The sequence below is a fragment of the Anolis carolinensis genome, unplaced genomic scaffold (genome assembly GCF_035594765.1).
Source record: "Anolis carolinensis isolate JA03-04 unplaced genomic scaffold, rAnoCar3.1.pri scaffold_108, whole genome shotgun sequence".
In the NCBI taxonomy this organism is placed as follows: domain Eukaryota; kingdom Metazoa; phylum Chordata; class Lepidosauria; order Squamata; family Dactyloidae; genus Anolis; species Anolis carolinensis.
Genome location: NW_026943917.1, coordinates 1 through 12,090, shown reverse-complemented (window position 1 = coordinate 12,090; position 12,090 = coordinate 1). Strand labels below are relative to the sequence as shown.

At 44.9% G+C, this 12,090-nt stretch overlaps 1 protein-coding gene and 1 long non-coding RNA gene across 2 annotated transcripts; one reads left to right on the top strand and one right to left on the bottom strand.

Moving 5' to 3' along the window:
- The first annotated feature begins 288 nt into the window (after positions 1 to 288).
- LOC134295222 (uncharacterized) lies at positions 289 to 2,724 on the top strand. The gene is made up of 2 exons (XR_010001759.1): positions 289 to 1,123; positions 2,321 to 2,724. It is a non-coding gene; the product is annotated as an uncharacterized LOC134295222 (long non-coding RNA).
- Positions 2,725 to 3,575: 851 nt separating this feature from the next.
- Positions 3,576 to 12,081, bottom strand: LOC134295221 (cytoskeleton-associated protein 2-like). The gene is made up of 5 exons (XM_062967086.1): positions 11,329 to 12,081; positions 9,604 to 9,822; positions 7,458 to 7,613; positions 5,558 to 5,814; positions 3,576 to 4,522 (listed from the first exon to the last, which is right to left on the bottom strand). Exons 1-5 carry the CDS (start codon positions 12,079 to 12,081, stop codon positions 4,237 to 4,239), a joined length of 1,671 nt encoding a protein of 556 aa, XP_062823156.1. The 3' UTR covers positions 3,576 to 4,236.
- Between the last annotated feature and the right edge of the window lie 9 nt (positions 12,082 to 12,090).

Below are 12,090 nucleotides of genomic sequence, written 5' to 3'. Positions count from 1 at the left end.
CCCCTTTTCAGAGTTTATATTGTCTTGTAAGGTAGCCATGATTTATGTTAATCAAGCATCCTTAGCTTTGGAGCAAGATAAAAACCATCAACATCTAGGAGTGTCGTAGAAATCACACAATGTTTCTTTATAACTTCTTTTAGCTTTGAAGAAGAAATGGAAATGGCTTATGGTCATCAGAACAGAACAGAGTTATATCACTTGCAAAGCAACAAATTTCATGACAGGCAACTACTCTTAACTTCCTTGAACCTTGTGCTCTCCAGACGTCTTGGAGACGTCCCGAAAACTTTGGAAATTCACCAAAAATCTGTGGATAAGCTAAATGTTCTGAAATTTGGTGGGCTAACAATGTTATCTACCATTGTAGCAAGTTTCACCCCAATAGCTTTAAAAACGAGGGAGATGGGAGCCCCTTAAGTTTTCCTAATTATAGTTATTTAATTATGCACAATTACTGTAACGAAATACAGTAGAGTCTCACTTATCCAACACTCACTTATCCAACGTTCTGGATTATCCAATGCATTTTTGTAGTCAATGTTTTCAATATATCGTGATATTTTGGTGCTAAATTCGTAAATACAGTCATTACTACATAGCATGACTGTGTATTGAACTATTTTTTCTGTAAAACTTGTTGTATAACATGATTTTTTGCTGCTTAATTTGTAAATTCATAACCTAATTTGATGTTTAATAGGCTGTTCCTTAATCTCTCCTTATTATCCAACATATTCACTTATCCAACATTCTGCCGGCCCATTCATGTTGAATAAGCGAGACTCTACTGTAGTAATGGAATTTCGTTAGTCTCGTTATAGTAATGAAATTTTAACTAAGTATACTTTAGAAACACTTTAGAAACCAAGTGCCAGCGCTCCCAGTTTTGTAATGACTTTTGAACCATTTTTTGTGGATGGCACATCCCTACTATATAGACCACTAGAGATTTTTCTTACTGTTTTAATAGTTGAATGTGCCTTATTAACTAACTTCTTACTGCTTGAATAAATCAGTTTTTTGAAAATTTATTTTTTCTCTTCCCTTCCAGATGCCCCATGAATCCACCGTGGAGCACATGCGGTTGGACATCACGGAGGGCTTCCAAGTCAGGCAGCGGGTGAGTCCTCCTCCGCAGCCCCCCAGGACCCTCATTTTTGGGGGGCAGCAATGCAGGAACTTAGGCACACCCCAGTCCCAAAGCTTCACATGTGGCCTTCACGCCAGGTCAAAACTGGGAGTTTTTGAAGAAATTGTCGGTAAAAATGGATTAGTATAGTGTGAAATTGTGCTGGGAGTTTAAAGTTGTGTGTGTGTAATCTAGTAGTGAAAGAGGTTAAATGCATAGAGTGGAAATGAAATGGCTAGAGTGTAAGTTTGGGAAGTTTTCGCTTTATAGCCAGACGTATGGTTTAGAGATAAGAATGGAATGTTTACTCCTGCAGCGTGCTCCGATGCAGACGGACAGAGTCTGGTGATCATCTGATCTGTCTTGTATATAGTTGTAAATAATCAATAAAGTTTGAGCTGCTTAAATAATCTGAAATAAGGAGTCATGGAGCATATTTTATTCCATGTGTTCTGAGCATACAGCCAGATCGTCGGAGAGGGAATTGAGAAGGTGATTTGTCTCAATCAACCGATAGAAATGGCTGCTAAGAGTGTCCCATTTACTTGCAGTGTTTTGCCACTTCATCACATTGACTAAATTCCACTGAGTTCTACACTGAAAATTTTGGACGCCCCTGTTCCCATCACATTAGTTTGGCCTCAAGCGTAGGAGAGAGCATTCTTTGCGTAATTTTAAGCGTGGAGGCCAGCAGTCTTTTACAACATTTCAGGAGGTGGTGAGGAAATGGATTTTTTGAAATCATCTGGAATTTTGGCCTTTCCTGTAATGTAATGAGTCCCCTTGGGGAGATAGGGCGGAATACAAATAAAGATTATTATTATTATTATTATGGCATTTGTTGCTCACAGTTTAAAATGTGGGAGGGGAAGTTGTGGAAGTATCCAGATTTTGGGAGTATGAAGCTGGATTATATGGCAATGTAGATGCCTCCCCCCTTATCAGAGCCAAGTGGGAATAGTGCAATTGGCCACCTTAATTAGCACTGAATAGCCTTGCAGCTTCAAAGCCTGGCTGCAATTATGCAATGATGCAAGCATTCCCTAGTAATTTGTTTGTATGATTATTAAAGTATTATACAGTGTATATGACCTTTTAAAAAAAAAGCAAAGGCAGTGTTCCAATTCTGTCGGCACATATTACATCCCAGTATTGACAAGTGTCTATTTTTTTTTCTTCCTCCGGCAGGATCTCCAAAGTGTTTCCCAAGAGGCCAACCACTGTGAAGAGCAAGAGAATTGAACCTCCCCTCCCAACAATTATCCTGTCAATAACATGCCTGAGATGATGGAGACGTGGGCTTCGCAGAGAGGGAGGAGGTGGTGGCGGAAAGGCAAGGGGCTGCAGGAAAACTCCCCTTCCCCAAATGTCTTCCTAGAGGCTGCCCCGAGGGCGAAGCTCCCCTCGCTCTGTTCCCGCACTCGGCCCTTCCTCCCCAAGGCCTGCCTCACATTGTATTTGCTTCCGAGGAAACCTGCCCTGCAAAGAAGCAAGAATAAAGATTTCTGCCATCCTCTCTCTTGCTGTTAAGAATTCGAGAAACCCCCCTGTCAACAAGAGCTTGCGGATGGGCCCTTAAATATTGGATCATGGCCAGTGTTTTCAGAGTGTTCTTTGATTGTAGGTGAACTATAAATCCCAGCAACTACATCTCCCAAATGACAAAATCAACCCCCCCCCCTCCCAACCCCACCAGTATTCAAATGTGGGCGTATCAAGTATTTGGTCCAGTGAATGAAAATACATCCTGCATATCAAATATTTACATTACGATTCACAACAGTAGCAAAACAATTATGAAGTAGCGACAAAAATAATTTTATGGCAGGGGGTCCCAGACTCGGCCTGGTGAGCGAGCAAGTGAAAATGGCAAAGGCAAAATGGCAAAAATGGCACCTGGGCATGCAAAATGGCAAAAATGGCACCTGGGCATGCCTCCTCTTGGCTTTGGTCTGGGCCCGCTCGCCTTCGGGGCCTGTGGCCAGGCCCACACCTATAGCAGGCATCCTCAGAGGTTGTGAGGTCTGTTGGAAGCTAGGGAAGTGGGATTTATATATCTGTGGAAAGTCCAGGGTGGGAGAAAGAGCTCTTGTCTGTTTGAGGCTAGTGTGAATGTTGCAATTGGCCAGCTTGATTAGCATTTAATGGCCTTGCAGATCCCAAATCTGGCTGCTTCCTCCCTGGAGGCATCCTTGGTTGGGTGGTGTTAGCTGGCCCTGATTGCTTCCTGTCTGGAATTCCCCTGTTTTCAGAGTGTTGTTCTTTATTTAGGCTTTTCCTTAATCCCTCCTTATTATCCAACATTTCCGCTTATCCAACACTCATTTTTCAGTGATTGGTTTTGGGGGGCGGGCGCCAAAATTCGGTTCGCCTACACTTGAAAATTACTTTGGGCCGGCCCTGGTTGGATAATACGGTGTATCTGATGAGCGGAACTCTACTGTAATAATAATAATATTTTATTTGTACCTTGCCACCATCTCCCAGAGGGATTCAGGGCGGCTCACAGAGCACTCAAGATACAACATGCAAAATACACAAAGTGCAGAAACAAAATGTAGCAGTAAACGGCCAACGTAACACCACAATTTCATAATACCCCCTGATTTGATCAGCCCAATTTCATGTGAGGTTTGTACTAGTGATAGTTTCCACCATGTGGCCCTGGTTGTTGCAAAGTTTCTCTCTGAAGTAGCCGGGATAAGACAACTTCCTGTATTAAACCCAGGCTGAAACTTGCCTTGTATAGATTTGCAGTGTTTTTTCCTTGTTTGTATGCATTTAGCATTGAACTCATCCTGTTCTTAAGTGGGCCTCATCAGTTTAGGAATCTGCTGTGCACTTTTCCTCCTTGTAATAAAGGCTGATTGATTGGGTTGCTGATGTGGGCGATACGTCGGGAGACAATGCTTCTGGAACATGGCCAGACAGCACGGAAAACTCACAGCAACCCAGGGATTCTGGCCACACTGATTGATGGATTGAAGAATAAAGACGGACATGTTTCCAAAAGGGCTTCAGAGAACAATGCTGTGGGTCCAGTCTTGTTTACAAAGAAAGAGAAAGAAGGAGGCTGGGAGGAAAGGAGGTGGTGTGAACACTCCTCAACGTGGCAATGATGCTTTCGTCGTGGCCGGGGTGGCATTGTGCCCACAGGTGGCCCGTCCAGTCACAAAGTCGGCCACTCTCACCGCTCTGGGCAGAGCTGTGTTGCTGCGGAAGAGGAATTGGCTCCCGTGGTCTGCGGCCACGATTTCCTCCAGGGAGGAGACGACAGGGTCGTGGTCCCTCAGCATCTGTGGGTAGGAAGCGGTGGCGCCTTCAATGCGCAGGGACCGTCGCACGGGGGTCAGGAGTCTCACCTCTGGCCAAGGGCTTCGCTTGCTGGACCTGGAAGGCAGAGAGCGGAGAAGTCCATCCCTTCCTTTCTCTCTCACACACTCCTTTCTTCTTTCCTCTCTCTCTCTCTCCCTCCCTCCGGTTGTCAGAAATATTAAATATTAACTAGATATTTTTAATTACAAAAATGTGAGTCAAGCACTGAAAGGGTTAAAAAAGCTAGTGTCGTCCTGAGGAGTATGAGGTAGAACTCAAGTGTGTGAGAGAATGCCTCAGTGTGAGGTAGGCCTCAGCGTGAAGCTTCGGTGAAAAAAGCCCCAGGTTGAAGTTCCTCATGTGTGAAGCTCCTGTGTAAGTTTGGTGTGAGAGGAGGCTCTGTGAAAGCGAAACTGTTTTATTTGCATGAGAAAGAAGCCCAGCGTGGAAGCAAGGAAGTACAGTAGAGTCTCAAGTATTCAACATAACGGGTCGGCAGAACGCTGAATAAGCGAATATGTTGGATAATAAGGAGAGGTTAAGGAGAAGCCTATTAAACACCAAATTAGGTTATGATTTTACAGATTAAGCACCCAAACATCATGTTATACAACGAATTTGACAGAAAAAGTAGTTCAATATGCAGTAATGCTATGTAGTAATTACTGTATTTACAAATGTAGCACCAAAATATCATGATGTATTGAAAACATTGACTACAAAATTGCCTTGGATAATCCAGAACGTTGGATAAGTGAATGTTGGATAAGTGAGACTCTACTGTATAAAGAACTTTGTGTTGTGGAAATCTTGTTTTTGTAATTACTGCAACTATATAATTTTGCTATAACAAAAAGTCTCCAAAGCACGAGATAACATTGGTCTGTGTTTTTGTTCTTTCTATCACTTTTGGCTACTGGTGCTGGGTGATGCTGCAGTTAATAAGTTACTCTGCTGTACGTTTATGGGAAGGGTCTTTTGTTAATAGGCCTACTCAGCCAACATAGGTGGCCAGTCAGGAAGGCAGCCAAGGGCACTGAGTGGGGAGATGGCTTCTCATTGGGGAAAGAGGGGAGCAAAGGGCAAGGTCTGTGTGTATGGGGGTCTCACCTGGGCAGGGAAAGGATCTGGAGCTTGATGGCCGAGCAGGGCTTAGCCCACGGTGGGCTTTGCTGAGGAGTCTGGGGAGGGTCCACATCTTCCTCTGGAACAGGGCTGGCTGCAGGGGTCGAAGGGAAACACACTCCAGAAGGGCTCACAGGCTCCGGGTCTCTCGTGCAAAGGGATCCCATGGCACGCTCACCCCTGGACGGTGCCTTGACATTCTTCAAAATACCCGTGACAGCATCTCGCAGCTCCTGCAGCGGCTGCAACAAGAGGAAGAATGAGAAACTACTCCTTCGTAGCTACAGGTTGGGCAGGTGTGGATGCGGGTGCAGCTGCGGCTGGGTTCATCCTCACCATTTTGCTACATTACAATTGATTGGCTTTGCAGCGTTTACAAAAAAACTCTAAAATAAAGAACAACACTCAGAAAACAGGGGAATTCCAGACAGGAAACAATTCCCTCAGGCAGAAAGCAGCCAGGCATTGAAGCTGCAATGCTATTCAATGCTAATCAAGGGGGCCAGTTGCAACATTCATATTTGTATCCAATAGACAAGAATTCTTTCTCCCACCCTGGATATATAAACCCCACTTGCCTAGTTTCCAACAGACCTCACAACCTCTGAGGATGCCTGCCATTGATGTGGGTGAAACGTCAGGAGAGAATGCTTCTGGAACATGGCCAGACAGCCCAGAAAACCCACATCAACCTAGAGAGCTACTGTATATACTTGAGTATAAGCCTAGTTTTTCAGCCCTTTTTTAGGACTGAAAAAAACCTTCCTCGGCTTATGCTCGGGTGAGGGTCCTGGTGGGCTTATATTCAGGTCAGCTTATACTCAAGTATATATGGTATATTAATTATTTTTCTCTATTATTATTGGTATTGTTACATTTATTATTTCACTCTATTATTATTAAAAGGATACATAAGCACATTTACATTATCTTAAATTACAGTTTGATGTAAAGATCCAAAAACATTTAAATTACTGAGGCCTCAATTAATGTAATTTTATTGGTATCTCGGCTTATACTGGAGTCAATGTTTTCCCAGTTTTTTTGTTGTAAAATTAGGTGCCTTGGCTTATACTCGAGTATAAAAGGTAAAGGTTTTCCCTGACGTTAAGTCCAGTCGTGACCGATTCTTGGGGTTGGTGCTCATCTCCATTTCTAAGCCGAAGAGCCGGCGTTGTCCGTAGACACCTCCAAGGTCATGTGGCTGGCATGACTGCATGGAGCGCCAGTGTTACCTTCCCACCGGAGCGGTACCTATTGATCTACTCACACTCTGGGGGTTGGTGCTCATCTCCATTTCTACGCCAAAGAGCCGGCGTTGTCCGTAGACACCTCCAAGGTCATGTGGCCATTGGCATGACTGCATGGAACACCGTTACCTTCCCGCCAGAGCGGTACCTATTGATCTACTCATACTCTGGGGGTTGGTGCTCATCTCCATTTCTAAACCGAAGAGCCGGCATTGTCCATAGACAACTCCAAGGTCATGTGGCCATAGGCATGACTGCATGGAGCGCCGTTACCTTCCCGACGGAGCAGTACCTATTTATCTACTCACATTTGCATGTTTTCGAATTGCTAGGTTGGCAGGAGCTGGGGCTAACAGCGGGCGCTCATTCCGCTCCCAGGATTTGAACCTGCAACCTTTCGGTCGGCAAGTCCAGCAGCTCAGTGCTTTAACACACTGTGCCACCATATATATGGTATATATTTCTTAGACAGAAATGTACAGTAGTTCTTTTCAATAAAGCTTAAGCTTGACTCTGCTCCGTGAGTTGCTGAAGCTCGTTTGCTCTGCTGCTTTGCTATTGCTCTGTCAAACTGGTATATGTTGCTGCTGCTGCTGCTCTCTGACTGCTTTTTGAGCCCCGAGGCCTCCACTCACCGTGGCCCCAGCGGAGAGGGCGGCTTCGTAGAGCCCTGCCACGTCCAAGGAGCCCCTCTGCGCCTCTAGCGTGGCTTTGCAGACCCAGAACTGGGCAAACCTCTCCACTTGCGGGATGCGGGTCAGCGCTGCGAGGATCTGCTCTTCAGGAAGGCCCTGAAGACGGAGAGAAGGAGGACGGAAGGAATCAGGGAATGGGCACAAGGAGATAAGGGGTCTTGAATAGGTGCCCACAGGGTTCCCCCAGGTGCCAGAAATGGAAAAAATGGGAACTGCCTTCACTTCTGTTTATGTATTGTCTGTCCTTGCTAACTGTATAACAGCAGTAAATGTTTGCCATTTATTTATATATTATTTATTAGTGACATTTATATCCCGCCCTTCTCACCCCGAAGGGGACTCAGGGCGGCTCACAAGTCATATGTACATACAGTATATTATATTATTCGTATAGCACAATATAAGCAATATATATTACTACTAGCTTTGCCCGGCCACGCGTTGCTGTGGCATTGTCTGGTGGTGTTGGTGAGAAATTGTTGAGGTAGTGGTAGTATTGAATGTCTGTTGTATGGTAGTCTTTATGTTTAGTATGCACACTGAAGTGGATTATATGGCAGTGTGGAGTCAAGATAATCCAGTTCAAAGCAGATAATATAAGATTCTAAATGGGTTATATAGCTGTGTGGAAGGGCCTTGAGTCTACACTGCCATATAATCCAGTTAAAATCTGATAATCTGTGGAAGAGGCCTAAGTGAGGACTAACTGTGCCTGTCCCCTGGGCTGAGTAGGTTGCTAGGAGACCAAGTGGGCGGAGCTTAGCCTTCTAACTGGCAGCAATTGGATAAAAACTATTATTCCTCTCCCTGTAATTAGGACTTTATTTTTCTTTTCTTTTTGTTGTATCAACTTAGAGCCGTGAATGATGGGTTGTGTTGTCAAATTTCGAGGTTGGGTGGCCTGTAGTTTTGTTGTTTTGTCCGCTGCCCTGATGCCATCACTCTTTTATATATATAGATTGATTTATTTTATTTATTTACAGTATTTATATTCCGCCCTTCTCACCCCGAAGGGGACTCACGGAGGATCACATTACACATATAAGGCAAACATTCAATGCCTTAACATAGAACAAAGACAGAGACAAACACGGGGCTCCGAGTTGGCCTCGAACTCATGGCCTCTTGGTCAGAGTGATTTGTTGCAGCTGGTTGCTCAACAGCCTGCATCACAGCCCGGCTATATACTATATTGTACTATACCACTATATTGTAATATTATTCGTAATATTGCATGTAATATAAATATACCATTATAATACTGTATAAATATTATTTTGTATTACATTATAATATTACAATAGAGTCTCACTTATCCAACACTCGCTTATCCAACGTTCTGGATTATCCAATGCATTTTTGTAGTCAATGTCTTCAATACATCGTGATATTTTGGTGCCAAATTTGTAAATACAGTATTTCCTACATAACATTGCTGTGTATTGAACTACATTTTCTGTCAAATTTGTTGTATAACATGATGTTTTGGGGCTTAATTTGTAAAATCATAACCTAATTTAATGTTTAATAGGCTTTTCCTTAATCTCTCCTTATTATCCAACATATTCGCTTATCCAACGTTCTGCCGGCCCGTAGTATAGCATATATGTGTTCTGTAATCCTCCCCGAATCCCCTCGGGGAGATAGAGTGGAATGTAAAGAGTGGAATGGCCATCTGTCGGGGGTGCTTTGAATGCGATTTCCTGCTTCTTGGCAGGGGGTTGGACTGGATGGCCCATGAGGTCTCTTCTAACTCTACTATTCTATGATTCTAAGTGCATATATTATAAAGTATATGACGGCTTCGTATGGGTTGAGGTAGGTGTACAATATCTAGACGAGGATATATATATAGAGGTGTACTAGTCTTCCTCTCCGTAAGCTAAACTGCATAAATGGTTTTTTTAAAAGCTTTTTAAAGGAGAGGAAAAAGGGGACGTTTTTAGTTTGAGCTTAGGATGGTGGTGGGACCGAGAGCACGGCCTCCTCTGCAGACCGCAGTGCTTGTGCTGGTTTGTATGTGGAGATGCCATTTTTTAAATAGTCTGGGCCTGAACCGGGGAAGCCCCCCACTCCGGTCACCTACCTCTTCGGCCAGCTTCCGGCACTCTGCCAAGGTGTGTGTGATCTCGTTGGCCAGGTGCTGCTCCTCCTTCTCCGCTTCCTCTTTCTCCTCCTCCTCCTCCAAGGAGCCCCAGAAGGCGAGGTTCAGGCTGGACTTTGCCTTCGGAGGCTTCGGGGCAGCGGGGCGCATGGGGGGCCTCTTGTAGGTCCTTCCTCGGGACGCCACCCAGTCCTCCAGCAGCTTCCTAAGGAGGCAGAAGAAGGTGTACCGTCACTACGAGAAGGACCCCTGCCTTGCTCCTGAGGAGACAAGGGCTCACGGGAGGCCCCGATCCCACCCCAGGGAAGCCTCACGGGTGAATATAAGCCTCTTGGGTTCCCATTTCAAGCTCTACCTGGTTGCACCTTCCCATCTCGCTCCCTCAGTACACTGATTGCACTATGTAACAAACTTTGAATTTTTTTCTGCTCCAGGTTTGAAAGTGATATTTCCTGTTTAATTTATTTATTATTTATTTACAGTATTTATATTCCGCCCTTCTTTCTCACCCCGAAGGGGACTCAGGGCGGATTACAATGAACACATATATGGCAAACATTCAATGCCAACAGACAAACAACATACATTAGACAGACTCAGAGGCATTTTTAACATTTTTCCAGCTTCACGATTCCGGCCACAGGGGGAGCTGTTGCTTCACCATCCACTAGTGGCTGTACTTCCTCATTCCTTTCCTCGTGTTTTGCTGGCAGTTTTATGATGTTGTAAATTAGTTAAATTAGCCTCCTGCATAAAGTGTACCTAAATTTCCCTAATTGACAGATGCAACTGTCTTTCGGGGCTGCATAGGTCAACAGCAAGCTGGGCTATTTAATGGTCAGGGGCTTAACCTGACCCGGGATTCGAACTCATGACCTCTCGGTTAGTAGTGATTTATTGCAGCTGGTTACTAGCCAGCTGTGCCACAGCCCAGCAGTTCTATTCTAGAAACGTCACTTTTGTGTTGAATGGGTCAAGTCACCATGGTTTTTGTGGCTGCTGCAAACTAGGTTGCATTGGTTGAGGCGCAAAGATGAGATATTGTATTGTTGAATAATAATTAATAATAGTAATAGTAGTAGTAGTAGTAATAATAGTGCATCATCCGAAAATACATCACACAGTCCTAAACGCTTGGGAAGCGTTCGACTTGTGATTTTGTGATACAAAATCCAGCATATCTATCTTGTTTGCTGTGTCATACTATGTCATTGTGTCAATAATAATAATAATAATAATAATAATAATAATAATAATGGTATAATAATAATAATAATAATGATCACACAGTCCTAAACGCTTGGGAAGCGTTCGACTTGTGATTTTGTGATACAAAATCCAGCATATCTATCTTGTTTGCTGTGTCATACTATGTCATTTTGTCAATAATAATAATAATAATAATTTATTCATATACCGCCCTATCTCAAGGGACTTAGAGTGGTTTCCAGCACACCAGGAAATATACCGTCAATTTAAAACATGTTTTTAGGCTTGACAAAACAAAACAAAAATTGTGTTACATCAGGTATGGGCATACTTGGGCCCTCCTGGTGTTTTGGACTTCAACTCCCACAATTCCTAACAGCCTACCGGCTGTTAGGAATTGTGGGAGTTGAAGTCCAAAACACCCGAAGGGCCTAAGTTTGCCCATGTGTGTGTGACACAGTGTTATTGTTGCTAAATTGCAAAGGCAACTTGCCGCACTTGCCTCCGGTCGGGAGCAGAAGGGGTCTTGAGCTCTTGGCCTGGGCCCACATCCGGGTGCTTGGGTTTGGGGGGCTCTCTCCTGCCATTTCGGAGCCCCCCAGAGGCAGGAGCTGTGTGGACGGCAGAGGTCCGGGGTCTAGGCTTTGCATTGGGGGTCCTCGGCTGTTGCCTGAAGTTGCCTTGCTTCCTCTCGGCTCCGCTTTTGGGTGCAGCCGAATGGCTCCTTGGATGGGCGGAGGGCTTCTTGCCTGGCGGGGGAGTTTGGTGCTTCTTTTTAGGATTTGCTGAGTTCAGGGAGAATGTCCCCTTACTCCCCAAATGTACAGATTGCTTGGATGCATGGCTTCCAAACGCCGGTCTGGAAACAGCCCTCTTTTGAGTCGGTCGGACTGCGGTCACTCCAACAACGGCATTCTCTTTCCCATCCTCTGCCTTCTGTTTTCCTTTGTTGTGGTCATTCCTGAGTGGCTTCTCAGGGTGGGTTTGGGAGGGGGGCTCCCGGGGAAAGCGGGACCCAGCCGCTGGGGGCTCCTTTGTCGCAGGGCGGTGGGGCGCTCCGGGCACCGCTTTCTTGACGGGGGCCGCCTTGGGTTTGCTTGGGGCGGCTTCCCTGTGCTTCGTCCTGGCCACCTGGAAAGAAAGAACAGCCTTCAAAGAGTGTTGTCGAAGGCTTTCATGGCCGGGATCACAGGGCTGCTGTGAGTTTTCCAGGCTGCCTGGCCATGTTCCAGAAGCATTACCTCCAAACATTTCACCTGC